Source organism: Pleuronectes platessa, chromosome 5 (genome assembly GCF_947347685.1).
Source record: "Pleuronectes platessa chromosome 5, fPlePla1.1, whole genome shotgun sequence".
Lineage (NCBI taxonomy): Eukaryota > Metazoa > Chordata > Actinopteri > Pleuronectiformes > Pleuronectidae > Pleuronectes > Pleuronectes platessa.
This window is the reverse complement of record NC_070630.1, coordinates 22,398,255-22,416,878: the sequence shown is the minus strand read 5'-3', so window position 1 is coordinate 22,416,878 and position 18,624 is coordinate 22,398,255. Positions and strand designations below refer to the sequence as shown.

At 39.9% G+C, this 18,624-nt stretch overlaps 1 protein-coding gene across 1 annotated transcript in view; it reads left to right on the top strand.

Annotated features, from left to right (window-relative positions):
• The window catches only part of LOC128440216 (endothelin-converting enzyme-like 1), a 47,402-nt gene extending 35,569 nt beyond the window's left edge, over positions 1 to 11,833 (top strand). The window contains exons 12-18 of the mRNA XM_053422856.1: positions 1,543 to 1,594; positions 5,181 to 5,248; positions 5,842 to 5,966; positions 7,037 to 7,102; positions 7,732 to 7,827; positions 8,800 to 8,876; positions 10,298 to 11,833. Coding sequence (XP_053278831.1) covers positions 1,543 to 1,594; positions 5,181 to 5,248; positions 5,842 to 5,966; positions 7,037 to 7,102; positions 7,732 to 7,827; positions 8,800 to 8,876; positions 10,298 to 10,397 — 584 coding nt within the window. The 3' untranslated portion in view covers positions 10,398 to 11,833. The remainder of the gene's footprint in view (positions 1 to 1,542; positions 1,595 to 5,180; positions 5,249 to 5,841; positions 5,967 to 7,036; positions 7,103 to 7,731; positions 7,828 to 8,799; positions 8,877 to 10,297) is intronic.
• Positions 11,834 to 18,624: the final 6,791 nt, after the last annotated feature.

Below are 18,624 nucleotides of genomic sequence, written 5' to 3'. Positions count from 1 at the left end.
TCAATGGTGTGCTCTCGAGCTGATGCTCGAGGACAAGAGGAGTCAGACAGACACAGTCAGGAGTGCCCCTTGGGTCATCTATTTTCAGCCACACCCATTATTTCTCTCACTTAACCCTGAACTTTTCACTTCTCACCTCTTTTTCTCTCAGTGTGCTAATTTCTGTATTCAATTTTATCTTTAATTAAATTTTTTTAGTAACTTAATCCCATCTCTATTGTTTTTTTGTTTTTTTATGGCTAGCAGCAGCTTTTATTTGAAGATACTGAGACTGGATAACAAACCGTATCTGTGTAATTTCTGTTATAGTTGGTTTCCAGTCAGAAATTGTCACATAATGTTTCATAAATGTTAACCAACATTGCAGCTATCGGTTTCCTTGACCAAGTAATTTGTCAAACATCTTTTTTAGGTTTGTTCAAAATGTTTGAAACCTTTAATCAGTTATTTACCGTCTGTGTGATGCTACTCATGTGTGCTCTGGACTAAATTCAATTATCCGCAGTTTTATCTTTAACATGATAATGATTTACAAAATATAGAATGTGAACCATCGTAGTTTAACACATTTGCATGCTAACATTTGCTTATTAGACAAAGTGCAGATGGAGGGAGTATTCTAAAGTTTCTCTAGATATTTTGTAATCGACCAAAGTAATGACCGATCTTGCCACGTAAAAGAAAGTAAAAAAAATTATTCTGAATTCACTGTTTTTTCCAGATTCACTCCAACATTATATGGGATTCATTCTTGGGTTACACCCAACCATTCCACAAAATGTTCTTAAATTTTTTCTGTGTAATTCTTCTAACTAACTAACTAACAGAAAAACAAACATCATAGCCTTTTGGCCAATTCTCCCATTAGAGGCAAGATATTTTCACACATTTTTGAATGATACCACTGCACTGATCTCACTTAAAGTTACATCAATTCCGTGAGATGTCTTTAAGTGTTAAATTTTTGTGCGACAGCCAGGGGATATTTTTCTTAGATGGTCAGTCAGACCCATCCTCGTGAACATGTTATCTAAGGAACACCTCAGCACATCTCTTCAAATTTGTTTCAAAGGAGAAGGGGAGATTGTGGCAATGTTTGTTGACTGTTGTGAGGAGGCATGTAAATGTGAGTTGGTAATTCTAGTTCATCATAATATTTCATGACGAAATAACAACAGTAAAAAAACAATGGGAAAACAGACATATCATGTTTTCTGTAGCGCTGGAGGAGCTTTCCAGTTTATGTAAAATATTATGTCATAATGATACTGTAAACTGCATGTCATACTAATAATAATGATTCATTCTGCATTTATACTTATTGAACATTGAAAAGCTGCTGCTTCATCAGGACTCAGAGACAGTGATTTGATCTGTTCTGACTCAGTGTGATCTGGTAACAGTGTTTTCCTTTTCCAATCTTGTCTGTTCCCCCTTCAGGAGCCCGTATACTGTCACTGAAAGTGTGTGATATTCACGCGAGCTGTTGGAGTACCTGAACCTTTCCACTTCGCTCATGTTGTTTCCTCATCTCTTTTTCAGTCTTTCCTGCTGGCATCCTTCAGCCCACGCTCTACAACCCTGAGTTCCCACAGTAAGTCGCCTTCCTCCTGTCCCTGCCCTCCCCTGCTGCTGCTGCTGCTACTGCTGCCCACAGGGAGGAAACAACATCTTCAAAGCCACAACAACCGGCCGTTAAAGGCTGCGTTAGTCTGGCCAGCCTCTGAGTCCCAGCATGGCTGATTAAACCAATCTAACTACCCACCAAGAGGTCAATTACTGAACAAGGTCCTGCTAATGGAAGAGGTTTCACTGAGAGGTTGACTATAAAAGTAACTTCGCTGAACTTACATGGCTTTTCTGTCCGTCCAGCAGCTCTGGAAAAAACTATTCATAACTTTAAATTAGTGATACATTGGCTGTACATTTTGCAAAGATACTTTTTTGTGTTTTTGACCGGTATCATGGCCAATGGCAATTACATTTTTTAACACGGTATCAGTTACAAATAAAATTATTGTGAGACAAGAGTTTCAATAACGTAAAATGTGATCATAACTCAAGCAGCCCAACAAAACGTTGGGTTGCTTGGACAAAAAGGACTTAAAGGGGAAAAACTTGAATTCGAAATCTGACCAGATATAAATCAAGCCACCGCTTTGAATACTATACATACTATACACACATTTATGTATGTACCAGAGAAGTATTAAAGCTTGACAAACAGCTACAGTATAATAATATAACAATAATAATAATAATCATGCTGTAGCAACTGATCAAATCTTTAATATTCAGGTTTGACTCAAACTACGTAACCGTCATACAAAAATGGTGAAAACCGATCTAATCCTTCTTGTAGGCCCAATACATCTGCCAAAGAGTATACATATATTTCTAACAATTTGATTGAAATCTATACAACTCTTAAAATGAGATATAATGTTTATTTCTGATTATTTCTATATTATATCAAAAGTTGAATTCATCATCCACAAAAAGGCACTTTTGCAGAGTTTAGTACACTTTTGGTTTTTGCTGCTACAGCTTTACATGGTCTGGTATGACCAGAGTACTCAAATACCTTATGTGAGTAAATATTAGTAAAGTTACCATATTGATTTGGACAGTTTGCTGAGTTTATGACTCCTCTCTTCCTGTGCTATACTGTTAAATGACATCTTAGGATGTCACATATAAACATCTCAGTGGTTTATAGAACAGAAAACTCACTGTGCCTCACCAGGAGACATGGGCTTCTCATTTCCTTCTCATAGTCACATTCCATTTGCTCTCAGTCAGGTTGTGTAATGATGGCATCTTTAAAGCACCTTGCTCACCAGGATCTTTGGGGAAATGAAGGTAAATTAATTGAACCATTATGCTGTAATTACCACATGAGACAATCACTTCAGAGGATCATGTAGTTTTGCATGTTTGAACCCATTAATTACAAACTGACTGAGGATAAATGATTTATACCTGCATATCATTTACTTTTCTCTTGGCAGTTTCTCACAGTCTAATAGAGGTAACAGATTAATTTCCCTTCCAGCTAACCACTGTCTTCAATGTATTTGTTCAGTACAGTATGATAATCCACTGAAATAAGGAATTCTGTTATTTTTTAACCTGGGCCATTTGTTTTTTAAATGTGAGCATGTAAATGAATGGTAAATAACCACTGCTGCAGTTTCATGTCTGCCAGCGCAGGCTATCCACCAGACAGATTCAAGTCCCCAGAGTCTAGTTCTAATGTGACTTTGAATGAGGCAATTTAAACAGGGTATCCATGATTATGTATTTAAGAATGAATATAAAATGTACACTGTAAGACAAATTATGCAAAAAGTTTTTGTAGGTCAAAATGATTTGTATGTCAGAGTTTCCTTAAACTCACCAGTGAGAAAAACTTTTAAAATAAGTAAGCTTCAACTCTCTGTGGTTTGGATCACGGTCAGTGAAAGAGCCATGAAGTGCAGCACTGGGGAATATGCAGGGAAACAACTGCTTCTCCACCCACCACAGCCTTTTGTTCACCAAAGCTTTTCACAGAATCCTACTGCTGCCACGGAGAATTATTTTAAGTTAATGCATACAATCACCTGCTGCATTCATAACAACTCTCCTGAGCAAATAAAAAATAACACAAAACACACGCATGCACACAACACACACACACAGACACTTCACACAACTATGAGCTAATTGCATTTAGCAGCTTGTGTTTCCAACATTAGGTAGCACGTCTGTACCCTCATTAGGTGTGATCACCACTACTTCCTGTACCCACTGCCATGCATGTTAATCAATATTAATTTAGAATTGTTGTAAGGTGTGTGTGTGTGTGTGTGTGTGTGTGTGTGTGTGTGTGTGTGTGTGTGTGTGTGTGTGTGTGTGTGTGTGTGTGTGTGTGTGTGTGTACACCCGTCTCCTTTAAGTTATTACTGCAGTAGACCTAACCTCCCATAAACTCGCACTCTCCTACTCCTGCTCACACTCGACCACACAAGCACGCACACACACACACACACACAACACACACCTCCACTATCACGTTGAGTATAATGAAGCTTCAATCAGCCAGTTAGTTCAGCGAGGGAGTCTGGCCCAGTGTGAGGCAGCGTATCGACTAGCTGTCAGAAAGTCATTTTCAGACGTAGCCATGTGAATAGCCCCGAGCCTGCCCTCTCATCGCTCTCTATATCTGCATGAGCTCCAACGACAGCTCTTTGGATCGGCCCCCGGTCAAGGAGAGGTGGAGCGACCCATAGGTCTTTGGACGCAGGGAGCATGGAGATGGACGCATTCAGGTCATGACAAACAGACCTCCGATATTCTCTAATCAGCGTGAACATGCCATTTAACTTTTTATTTAATAGCAGTCTCAACCACATGGATCCAAAATAAGGTCCCAGTTGTATTCCATTTGGCTTTGCTGAGCAGAATTAGCACACATTTACAAAACAAGGGGAAGAAAGACAAAGCAATTGCGATACCTCAGAAGGTCAAAAGGTACAGACACATTTGTGCATTTGGAAGAGGAGGTTATGCAAAGTATTGTTAAATATTACTCTCAGAAAAAAAATCCCCTTGTATGATAAATGAAGGCCTCGAAATATAAGTATTATGCTCCAGACATTTTATGAAATTTGTTGAACCTCATTTTCTTCCTCATCTCTTGAAAAGCTAACTTGCTACAGCCAGTTCCTGTTTATTCATATGATAATTATATGGTGACCCCGTTCAGACCTGGTATGAACAACAATCCTGAGTGATCAAATCACAAGTAAGTTAAAAATACATTTAAAAAAACAGTCGCCATCACAAGCTAGTGGTCATACCAGACTAGCACCAAAACTCCAGAGTGTACTGAGCTGATCGAGGGAGTATTGTTGCCTATGAATCCAACTTTTTAAAAGCAAAACATGCTCTCCCTTAATAGTTCTTAGATTTGTTTCAGGTTAAGGTAGCTCAAGACTTTTCAAATTACCTGTAAAAATTTCAAAGTGTCAGTTCTGTCTAATAGTTTTCCTTACTCTTGCTGAGGGTTAAGGACAGAGGATGTCACACCCTGTTAAAGCCCTATGAGATGAATTGTAATTTGTGAATATGGGCTATACAAATCAAATTTGATTGATTGATTGATAATGTTCCATATTTCTCTTTTCTGCTGCCAGGTCTCTCAACTACGGAGGAATAGGAGCTATCATTGGCCATGAGATAACACATGGCTATGATGACTGGGGTGAGAATGACAGCTTCTTCATCCATCATCCATTTCAACTTACACATATCTCCATTTTTCCCCATTTTGTCCCCTTCATCGAAACACACAAGACTACCTGACAGAAAGAGCAGGGGTTCCCTGGTGATTACTGTGACCTTATGACATTTGTATCATTCCTGTGTGTTCGACTGTGCAGTAAAGACTATTCTGAGCAACAATCTCTAACTTTCATTTCCAGTCCAAGTGCTGCCCTTTAAAATACAGTAAAATAATTTAATGAGGGGGTGAACTTCCTGCCAGCCACCTTCTCAATGCTGCATTGAATGTTCTACCAACTTCTTTGCCAGAGACACAGCCTCTGTTTTATTAGACAAATTTAGCCAAAGTTGTTCCATTGGCTCATGAACTGATTACATCAGCCAAGGTCAACTATGGATTTTGGAACAATTACCTAAAGGTTTGACTCCTGCAGCTACCAAAAAGTGTAAAACAGATGACCCGCTGGGCAGCTCTTTGGACTGTGAAGAAAAGTTGCAGGTTGTGGTGTCTCAATGCTAATACCCATGCACTTTTGCCCTTCATCTTAGTGATGCAATGGTTCATGTCCCTAGGGGGCCAGTACGACAGCCATGGCAACCTCAAACAGTGGTGGACGGAGGACTCCTACAGGAAGTTCCAAAGGAAAGCTGAGTGTATCGTCAAGCTCTACGACAACTTCAGTGTTTATAACCAGAGGGTGGGTTTGCAAACACGTACACACACTGCACCTGTCCTACATGCATTTCTTATTTTCATGGTAACATCATATAAAGAAGCTATATAGTATGGAATGTTTATATTACAAGCCATATGTCAGCAGGTCCGTGTCCATTACCGCAATGATGCATATTTATTTATTATTTCTAATAAGATCAATACTACTATGCTAACGTATGAAAGACTTGCATAATTTAGCTCAGATTACATGTGGATATGCAAACCTAACTTTTATGTTACCTTAAAGGAGCATTTCACCTATTTTACAATATACATTCCTAGTTTGGTTTCCTCTGGAGCACTTCTCAACCTGCAAAAACAACTGCATAATGTGTTTTGTGGATCTGCAACAGCTTTTAAAGCCTTTCAACAGATAACATTATTTCATGGCTCTAACCGTATCTACCTCTATCTCGTACTGTGTTCAGACATTATGGTTACATTCTGTTTTTATCTGTGTCTACATAGTCCAGAGAGCAATACTAAATAAATACAGTATACTTTTGATGGCGTCATGGGAGAGTTTCATGGCCTGGTGGTATTTTGGTAACTCTACCGCTCAGGTAAAACTCTTGCCAAGATTCAGATGAGCCGGTCAGATTCAGTCTTATGTCTGTATTGTTAATATTAAAACTACAACCAGCAGGGCATTAGTTTAGACAGGTTTATTTAGCATCAAGTCCAGAAATAAGGAAAAACAGCTGACCTGCCTTTTCTTGAGTCTCCACCGCTTGCCTAACAAACTCAAAGTGGCAACAAGGAAGGAAATCCCTGACATCATCCAGGAAGTAGGCAAACCCCTGTAATTTTTAGACTTAGGTCTTTATACAGACTAGTAATGTGTTATTATTGAGTTTTAAAGATGCTAGTGGGTGCATTTTTTTTTACCTTTGTACAGAGTAGGCCACTTCTGTATTGATTTGTTTTTGTTTTTATCTTTATGCTAAGCTTAGGCAGCCTGCAGATTTGTCCATTACCAGCAAAAACAGCATAGGCACACAGCTATTGAGACCCTTCAGTGTTTCAGAGGTTTCTTTTCTTTGTGTCTAGGTGAATGGTCGTCTGACACTGGGGGAGAACATAGCAGACATGGGCGGGCTAAAGCTGTCGTTCTTTGTAAGTAATATGCTATAACCTCCATGTTTAAATACTGTGAGTTTGCTTTATCAGTACACAAAGACTCTGAACAAGATCTCTCTTTATTATTCATGACCTCAGCTTTATTTGTGTGAAAGTAAAGAGCAGAAGTGCCTCTTAATCAAGATGAAAGATAAACATTCAAACTTAAATGGCCCCTCTCTGCTTGCATTAGTGTGTGTGTGTGTGTGTGTGTGTGTGTGTGTGTGTGTTTGTGTGTGTGTGTGTGCTTGTCTGGACAGCGGAGGATCTGCGATGCTGCATAATTCAATTCCATATCGACTGTGTCAGTGGTCTATGTTGAGGAGGGGAGTGGAAACAAAAAGTACAAATTGAATCAATGGAATGAATTTTAAATAACTCGGAGCATCAGAATGCAACAATAAGGTCACGATGCCTGGTGGTCATGTCCATCAGTCAGATTGGCTGAAGCAAGTATAACGAGCAAGTTTTCATCATATCTCATGGAGTTCTTCAAGGGGAAATCATCGATGTCCAATCTGGATTCAGATCTCGATCTAATGTGAAGAGAATAAGTTGTGTGGACATGAGGTGTGGAAACGTAATTCTGTCAGTTGATTTGAATCTTCCGTCGCCCTCCTGTCCAGGCGTACCAGAAGTGGGTGAGGGAAAACGGTCCGGAGAGGCCACTGCCTGGACTCAAGTACACTCATGAGCAGCTGCTGTTCATTGCCTTTGCACAGGTACAGAAGTCTCCAAACTAATTCACACTTGTGTCTTTCATTACAATTGTATGCTAAGTCATTACAGCAGCTCTTCTCTGCTGGAGTGACTGATCACACAGAGCAGGTAGGAATATTTTATTATCCCAACATGAGCTGATGGATTCATTTACCACTGGAGGGATCAAAAACAAATGAGTGTTGATGACAGTGTGGTGTCTAAAAGCACCAGGCCACCCTGCTCCGTCTATTATGATCCATCATTGAAATGGCGGTTGAGTCGAAAAGTCCATGGCTTAATGTAACAATGACAGAGATCTAGAAACACATTTTAATCCGGTTTGCTGGGTTTTATCCCATTTTTGAAAACTCCTGACACAGGGAGGTGATATGAAAATCACAGAATGTTAACGTTTATTTATACACTATATTTCCCCTGGAAGTCTAGGTTGAGTGACCAAGCATCATCTTCAGCTCTGAGACATTTCAGCCACCTCAGTGTTCACAAAAAGTACTCAAATCTGCACAGCAGGGCCAACGGACAGGACTTCTCGAACTTAAAGCAAGGGTTGGTAATCCTTGAAAAGTTATCAAGAGCAGGCTACACTTTGAAAATATACAACAGATACATCTCACCCCTCCTATCAGCACTCTTGGCAACGCCCCCAAAACAGAGGAACCAGCACTGACAACTGATAGAGGACTTTTCTGTGACTCGCGCTCGCTAACCTCCGACCTATTGTGTACAGGCAGTCAGGTCTGTTAGTGACAGACCTGACTGGTGGTCATAATCTTGGTCATGTTTACTTCAGTCCTGCGTGAGCCATAGACATTGTCTTTTTTACTGACAACTTCATTTACTTATGGTTATCGGGACGTGAAGAGGATTTCAACCAACAAGATAAGAAGTGTTTCAGAAACAGCTTACCAACCGTACCTTTAATAACCTATTAAATATCTAATCTCACTGTTGAGTCAATGCTGTCATTTCAGAACTGGTGTATGAAGAGAAGATCTCAGTCCATTTACTTACAGCTGCTGACTGACAAACACGCACCAGAGCACTACAGGTACAGTGTACACACTCAGAAAACAGAAACACCCAGAATCCATTCATATGTTAGATTTATACAAATTATCTTCAATTCTAATACACCCAAAATACATGACACTACTTACTAGTGTATAACTAAGAGTGCACAGGTTGTTGTTGGACTGCTCCCTTTTCCTTTGAGAAAACAACAGATTAATACTGATACACTATCACATAACTGCATTGCGTCTACATGTATTGCATCTAGTGCTGTCAGTTAAACGCGTTATTAACGGCGTTAACGCAAACCCATTTTAACGGCGTTAATTTTTTCATCGTGAGATTAACGCAGAGCTGCCAACTCTCACACGTGTGTGTGTGTGTGTCCTCCCAGATAGCGCACCGGTCCGGCGGCTCCGCCCACCGCCACCGCGCACTCGCTCAGAGAGACACAGTGAGATCAGAGCTCGTTCACGTGAACGTCCATAGTTAAGAAGCAGTCAGTCACTGAGCGTGACCGACTGCTTCTTAACTATGGAAACAGTGAAAACACAGAGTTTCTCTGGTCTCAGCTGATCAGAGATCAGCGCCTCAGCATCTTGATCAGAGCAGAAGCTGCAGTTTCTACCGATCTTCAGTATCTGTGTTCGCCTCCAGTCTGACCTGCTCTCGCTTTTTGATTTAGTATTTCGCCAACTAAAATATATATTTTTAAGCTATTAGGCTGCAGCTATATGTTTTTATTTATTTAAAAATAGGGTACTTCTTATTCTTATTATATACGAAATGTGCACTTTATAATTTTATTTTGTATCGCCCTGTTTGGCAATGTTGTTTTTCAATAAAATACAACATTTGCATAAAGCAAGCCAATTCACTTTTCCATGTTCATAAGAGCATTAAAACGGAAAAAAAAATAAATGAAGGGACATTTAGAATAGATAAAAATTTGCGATTAATTACGATTAATCGCGAGTTAACTATGAAATAAATGCGATTAATCGCGACTAAATATTTTAATCGTTTGACAGCACTAATTGCATCATATACACAACATGTACACAGAAATGTTCTGCAAACTTTTCACTTTAAATGCAGGCAAAATATCCATTCTCTGATACAATTGAAAGGGATATTTGTTTCCAAACAGTGAGTGAATAAAAACCACCACAAAAAAAATCCTGATTATTATCCAGATCCACTCACTTTCAGCTGTTCATCCTAGCCCTCTACAGCTGTCGGACTATCATAACAATGTTGAAGAAAACATTAAAAGAAATCCTTGATGCCTGATCAAGAACAGTAACAAAATTGAATAGGTTCTTTCCTGACCCACACACCACATCCCTCCACCAAGTTACATGGTAATCCGTCAGTAGTTCCTTGGTGGTGGTAGGTATAGCACAAACATACACAGATGTTTACCATGTTGGATGTTTTTCTTTCTTCCCCCTGTAGAGTGATCGGCAGCGTCTCCCAGTTTGATGAGTTTGCCCGTGTGTTCCACTGTCCCAAGGGTTCCCCAATGAATCCTGTAGACAAATGCTCCGTATGGTGACCTCTCCACCCGGCCTGGCGACCCTACGGAAGACCTCCGACTTCATAGCCCACACACACACAACCTGTCCTACATCACACATTCATCAGAGCTAACATGATGCTACAGAGCGCATTACGCCTATTGTTGCCTTTAAAAAGATACAGGAAGGAGATGTATCTTTTCAGCATTGCAAATTTGTTTTCAGTTTGAAAGTTTACTGTCCATTGTCCACATTAACCAAACTAAAGCATGGGTCACTTGACCATTGTTCTTGTACATGAATATCATTTGATTACATATATTTTTCTATCTTTAAATTTATTTTCAAATCATCTATTTTTGTATTTTAACATTTCTTTCATTATGCGTGTAACTCATATGCTATTTGGTTTTCAATCAAGCAACATGTTTCCTCACTTGTTTCCCTTCTTTGAAGCATCAACTATATAAACTAGAAAAAGAACGAGAAATCAGAAGTTTAAAGATTGGTAACAACAGTAACTTAAACGGTACAAGGAATTTAAAATGAACTGGGATTAGCAGTGTCCGGCCTGTTCAAATTTTGGTGTCCGTTCAACTCGGTAACGGAGTTCAAATTTCTAGGCAATGCTGCCCTCTCTTGGCTGCAGAGAGCGATGGTGCCTGATCCCCTGCCATGGCTTGTATCGTTCACCCCCACTGGTCTCTTGTTACTGTGAGTGTTTGTAAGGTTTATAAGATTTGTCAACTTTTTTTACAAAAAAAAAACAAAACAAAAGGAGGTGGATTCCAGGTTGATGTTTTTCTCAGGATTTGTAGCAAAGTGCAGCCAAACAGGGAGTCTCTATATCTACATTCAACTCAAGTCTACACAGAGGAGTTGGTATATTTGTCGAACCGCAGAATGAAAACCGAGAGGAGAGGAGCTGTTTCATCGCTGGAATTCACTGAGCGGGGCAACGACCTGACCCTGTTGGACGAGGTTGATCTCAGAGCCCCTTTCTGCTGGAAGTGGAACAAACTCTGCTATTGGATTATTCGCATCTCGTGTTCCCAGATCAGATCTGCATGCTCTTATACGACCCGGGAATCACACGACAGGACAGTGTGAGGTTGCACCATATGTTCACAGTTAACTCGCCAAATAACAGAAGCCAACTATCCACGTGATAAAGTGCAACTACGACAGAGGCAGGATCATACATTTGTACAAAGTGATATATAAAAAATAAACTTTTGTATAAAGAATCAGTTGGTATAAAAAAAAAATCAGAATCTTTGTATAGTCAAGAGGTATATCAGATGTTATGGTTGTATAGTTTGTTTTGAGGAGAGTGCATGTTTCCTCTCTTACCAACGTAAAATCTGATGGATATAAATGGAGGACATCACACACACACACACACAGACACACACACACAGGTCTGATAATACAGCTGCTACTTCACACAGCTGCTGCTATCGCTCCCTCTCTGTTGGTCACTGTTTAATGTTTGAATAAAACAAAGGATCACTGTGATGGTGGATGTGTTTGTGTGTGTTCCTTTTCTGTATGTGCTGCTCATTATCAGTGTGCATGTGTTTTCAGCTGTGTCCTGCAGTGATGGGAGCCAGCTCTCTCTCGGCTTCCCAGTGCTGGATGGTAGACGTCCACCTTTGCAACACTTTGTTTAAAACATGCAGCGTGAACATATTTAAATCAACATAGGTAACTGTTCATATTAAATAAGCTACAATGAGCTAGGGTGAAGCAGTTCATTTCCACAATTTCTTTAGTTTAGTTCTATAATTCTCCTTTGTTGCTGCAACATGAACAAGTGTCATTACAGTGTTTAAAGCAACATATGTGCTTCCAAATGTGCTGTAATAAAAACAGATGATTTTGAGCACCCCAGCATAAAGGAGCAAATTAAGTCTCAAGGTATTTAAACGGTGTTTTCACAGTGAGGCAACTACTCATTTAATGCCTGGCTTTCTTACAATAAGATCTGCCCACTCGTCATATGCATATTAATGACATTGATGAATGAAAGCTGAAATGAGTGAACTCCTGGAACTTCAGGTTTGATCTTTTTGGGTGAGAAAACACAACTGAACTAGAACAGCACTTTGGAGAGCACACACCTCTATCAAGGTCCAACAGTCCCTTTATGAGACCACATTTAAATTCCCTAGTGGATTTTTTATTTAGATCTGAACCAAATTGCACATACATACAAATATCAGACCCCTAAACATGTCAGATTTTATTAATCAAGGTCCTTGAAATATTCTTTTAGAAATCTGTGAAAATGTTGAATCTCTTAATGTTAAAGAGAGGGGGAAAAAAATACTTGGATCAGCCCCCCTGATTCAGATTCACACCAAGGTTTTCTGGATTCTTCCCTGACCCATATCGCATCCTTCAAAGTCGTTTAATGATAATTTGTTTGGGAGATTTTGCGTATCCCTGCTTACAAACAAACAACACAAGAAATACTTTTTACATTAATGCTATAAAAAGACTGAAACTATATTGTGACCTTTATAGGACACTGAAAGACTCCAGACTCTCCAGTTCAGACACACGCTGGTGCAGCCCCTCATTGGCTTTAGACAGGTCACCTTACCTGGTTGGCGTGTAATTTTTTGCTGTGCAAGGACACAGGAAAGTCACAAAAACTGAGTGAACGGTTAAATCTGAGGCACTAGATGCAAGTAGAATGTGCTAACAGCTTTTCTTATTATGCTTATATGAATGACTCATTGGCCAATTAAGTCTGAGGGAAGTATATAAAGAGTAAACAAAAATGAGATGAGATGAGAAGGCTGCCAGCCTCTGCTGTTTTGTACCATGCTTCAAACAGCACAGTCAGAGGTAAAGATTTTCAATGGGGATTATGTATTTTCATACATATTTATATATTTGCACAGTTCAGTAAATCTCTCAGCGTTTTTTATCAGTTTGAAGCTTTTACTTTTAGACATTACCACGAAACTTGGAGACTGAGATGCTGTTAGGGTTAGTGAGGGACTTCAAATGGTATTATGATTTGCAGTTAATGCACAGAATGTATTGCAGATATTACCATATTTTTCTTTAAAAAATAAACCCCTACAACAGAATAAAAAGATGAATTCAATTTGGTACCTCTGAGATTTCTCGGTGTTGTCATGGCCGATTCATAGTCGTCTCTGTATTGTTGCTTTACAGCACCGAGCTGTTCAGACAAATGATTCATCTGTTTTCGAGCCTCAATTCTGCAGTTTGTATATATGGCACACAAAGTTATCATTCATACATGTTTTATGAGATGTCTCGATCACATGTTTGTCCACACACTGTGACTGAGCTGTTTCCTGACAGTGTACCTCAGTGTGATGGTGGCCTGATACTGCTGCAGTTTGCTGTTGGTCAACACAGCCTGCTTCCGACTCTGCAAAGACTCCAACTGGAAAGTTTAGACACATACAGACAAAATGTTGTTAACGTAATTGGATGAACCCACGGGGGAGACCCTTACCAAAATTGAGCAGTGGGCGCCTGTTGACCCCTGAATACGCCTCCTCTGCACTCTGTACATTGATATCCTTTGAGTACACACAACAGACTATACATAGCAGCTTTATTAGATTGTTCATGGAACTAAGACAAATTGCTGCAATAGAGGAGACAATGCTACACGTCCCTGAGGTTTTTCTTATTGAATTAATTAGAAATTCATTCAAGAATAGAAGCCATGTAAACACAATATCAAATCAAAATCAATCAGGTCTTGAAATTAGATTTTGTTGAGGGCCTCACAGAACAACAGCATTACATCACAATGCAGAACCTGCCCTGAAGGCGCAATTCAACCCTTCGACGAATACACAATTTCAGTAGCTTTGCTATAACAACACTCCAGATAATCTGTTTTCTTATAAGGAGCTGTTAATCCAGTTATATGGTTTTCAATGTTTCATTGTCACTTGCTAATACAAATTCGGATTCAGTTCAGATAGCTATTCATATCTTTTTATATTAAGTTTATGCACCTGACCAATATGCATCTTGAATACATCAGCTCAAGTAAACCTTTATTGTCATTCATCCACCTATTAAAAATACAGCTGAACGAAATGTCGTTACTCTCAGACCAGAGCGCAGTGCAGCATAAAATGCAACATAAAAACAGAACCAAGTGATAAGTTATATAGCACAGTTAGTTAGCAGGGTCAGGAGGGGCTGCTGCGACAATGTGTGCCACCATCTTACATTTAAAAGACATGAATTGTTATACCTGGCTTCACCTTCTTAATATTTAACTTCAATTACACAAACAAAGACACTAAATCTGTTTCAACCTCTCCAGTAAAGTACCATTTTGACTTATTGTGCTAAAAGTTACTCATCGATGAAAAATGACTATGTGTACATCAAGGGCTTTTTCATCCTGCATCTAATTATACAAAGCATTGTGCAATTCTTCAACTCATTGTTGTGGTTTTACACATCACTTATATATAAGCCTCAAGATCTACTGTGTCCTATAGCTGCCCATCATTAAACAGCAGACACACCGTGCTAGCAACGAGCTGTCGGGACCAGAGGAGCATTTAGCAGTTAAAAGGTCAGACACTTCCTTCAGCAGTTGGTGCAGACCAAACCAGAGCTAAAAGGAGACTGAATCTAAGACGTACCCACCTCCCACTGGCAGTCACAGGTTCCCAGGACACCAACATGAACACAAAGCAGAACTATGACCAACTATTGAATGCATAAGATGTATACAGAAATTTTTGTTTCAGTTTCAGTTTATCCTACCTTGGCCTTGTTAAGTCTGGTCTCCAGGTTGCTTTTCTCAGTATCCAACTTAGTGACAACAAGACAAAACTGGTGGCCAAAGACAGAAGGAACAGGGAGACACATAACATAATAATACAATAAACCTTCTTTTAAAGCAACTCTCTTAACAAATGTATAAAGTAATAAAAGGCAAGAAGATAAAAAGAAGAATAGTTTCACCCTCTTTGTAGGATTCTAGCAGTTGAATGCACTTGGCGTTTTGAAACCTCCAGGTCACCTCCTTTTATTTTGGGGCCGTGCTCTGCTCCCCCTGCAGCCTCACGGTGGTTCTCCTTTAGAGCTCCTCTGAGTGATGACCAGTTCGTATGAAGTGGAGGATATCCGCAGGGGACGAGCATGTTCTCCATTTATTTATTTTTATATAAAAAAAAATTAGTTTTTTTGTGTATTTTACTATTTCAGGGTTCATCCTTTCTAATTTCATTGTCTCTGTTTCTGGCAGCATTTATGCCTCCAGATAACACTGGATATCTTCAGAGCATTGCAGACCATTATTTAGGTTGGCTGTGTTTGCAGCAGAGTGATGCCAAGAAAGAGGCAAAAACCAAAAGAATACCATCATATACTGCAGACACTGAATTTGATTTTCAATAAAGGAAAACTATCATATATCAGTCTGAGACATAGTAAACCAATATATCTGTCTGATCCTACTCTTGTCAAATGTTAATATTCCTCCTCCTTTGATAACATGAGCTCATTTTCCATGAGACATTGAACTTGGGGAATCAAGATAAAAGCGAGAAAAGATGGGAAACAGATGCTTCAGATTATGGTCCAATACATGGTTCAGTCTGCTGCTGTTGCATGTCAGTTAATGTAAAAAGTTCTATTTCTGTGAATCTTCATTGTCCATATGCAGTATTTCTCCTGTATCTGGAAATTATTTGGGATGTGTATTATTTCCTATTTTCTGATTGTTGTTTTTTTGTCCAAGTAAAAATATGAACAAAGATATGATCATAAAAACTTTAACAAAGAGCTTAAGTTTCTAGTGTCAAGAAAAACAGATTTTTTTCTCTACTTGTAGCTGAGGCTGCTGAAGAGCTTAACATTTTCAAAGTGAAAGGGATAGTTCACTGAACAGCTACTACTCACCACGATGCTGATGGAGGGGTGGGTGAAGTGTTTGAGTCCACAAAACACGGAGTCTCTGAAGTAAACTTTTTTTGCGAATCCAATAGCTGTTGATGTAACTGGTGACCAAAACTTCAGACATAATAGACAATAGAACAAATATGAGATACCTCCATACTACATGACTCTGTTGTCCTGCAGGAACTAACGCTATGCTTCATTTCAGACAGGAACACTTTGTAATGATTTTATCCATTTATTTCACAAACAGGCATACAGTTATGCTTGGTGCTGATGGCTCTATTCTTTGGATGTTCCCTGGATTAGCCAGGCAGCAAACTAAGATAAAACAGGTGCAAAAGAACAAGTGCAAAACCCCCTAAAACAATGGAAAACTACCGTCAAGCTAGAATAGTAGAGTAGTATCTATATGCAGCAGCAAGCATGCTGCAGACCTGAATTTGTTGGAAGGAATGCAAGCATGCATCCCGCGGGTACACCACTATCATGTGACATGAGTAGTGTAGCAGCAGTGTGCTGCATATCTACAAATCTATTGGCCAAAGAACGCAAGCGTGCATCCTGCGAGAGGTCATACTACTGTTACGTGAATATCTGTGAAGCAACAAGCACGTTGCTGACCTCTACAATTATAGACTAAAGAATAATGCATTCTGTAGGAGTTCATGTTACCATGAGGGAATTATCTATGTGTAGCAGCAGGCATATGCCTGCATGATGCAGACATCTACCAATGAATTATTACCTTTCTCTCTCTCTCTCTCTCTCTCTCTCCCTCTCTCTCTCTCTCTCTTCTTGTGTAAGTAAATGCTGTAAGTTTGCCGGAGTTGGGGCAGAACACCAGCTGCGCTTCATCAGTTAGCCAGGCCCCTTCATATACTCTGCCCTGCCATCTCCACACTGCCAGTATGTAGATTCAGCTACCAGTTAGTGACCTGCCCCTCTAGCTCCTTCTTTTGTGATTTCCTAAGTTGTATTTGTTACATTGACTCATCGTGTTCTCCTTTTTCCCAGACCCTGTCACCCTGTATCACTCCAGCAACACCGCTCAGCTGCTCCCTCTGAACCCCAGCGGCATTCTCCGTCCTGGTTTTGGATTGACACCCTCTGCCATCACCTTCATCTCTTGCTGCAGTATTTACAATAAAATACTGTGAACTGATCAGCTGTCTCCTGTTCTGTCTGCACTTGGGTCCACTACCGAACTAACACCCCACAGTAGAGTTAGAGGATCACAGGGAAAGACACAGAGAAGCAACAATTATCAAGATCTCAAACTATTCCTTTACAGAAATATGTTAAACCAGAATGAGAGTTGGCCTTTAGGGCCATCACTTATACTTGATGCATAAATTGTCTTTGCTTGTTTAAGACCGAGTCAGACCAACTGTGGCAAATGACACAGGGGCTGCAGGCTCACGGCCACCTCATCTCCACACACACACTAAGCTGTCGGGGGTTTGAACTGCTGACAGAGCTCCTCCGGTGTCTGCCTCCATCTCTCTCTCTTCAGTTGCTGCCAACTGGTTCTCACCTCAACACACAAGATCTGATGATCTGAAAGCAGCAGCAGCTCAGCCTGCAAGGTCAGAAACTGACAGCATGTTCGCTGCTGTTCACACACACAAACACACAGTGAGATGCTTCGCGGTGTACAGTACCTGTCTCCTGTCGTGGCAATTTCTACAATCCCACTCTACCAACGAGGAAACGAGACACAACTGTCTCCTACAGTATTGTCACCTTTAATGCTCGAGCATGATGCATACGACAAAGGTTAGTTTGTAATATGCACACCAATGGGAAACAGTTCTTTGTCTTTGTACATTTGGCTAACCCCTCCCACTCTGGTTGGGGTTGTTACAAAGTCAAAGGTTGGGATCTTCTGATCACATGAAAACAACAATGTCTAGTTAAAGCAATCAGGCCGAGATTTATTCAGTAGTACAGGAAACAGCATGATCAAGGTTACATTGTGTGAGATTCAATCATGATCAATCAATGGGGAAATAAACATGATCATATTGTGGTCACATGTTACATTTCCCTTACACTCTTCTTCTTCGCCACCTCTCTTCCATCTATTCAACCCACTGGAGGAGCCTGCTGTGACATTTCATGGATTCAGCGGGGCAGCAGACTCACTGAGCAGAAGAAAGGTTTGGAACCAAGTGGATCATTTTCGCTTGGAGATAAACTTAATAATCATTTGAGAACGAAAGCAGGAAATTAGCCACAGGCCTCTGTGATTTTCTAATTCGATTGTTTTCATATTCTTAATGTCCATAACTCTGTTGCAATTATGATCTGTGTTGGGTCAAGTTGATGCCACGTGTAAAA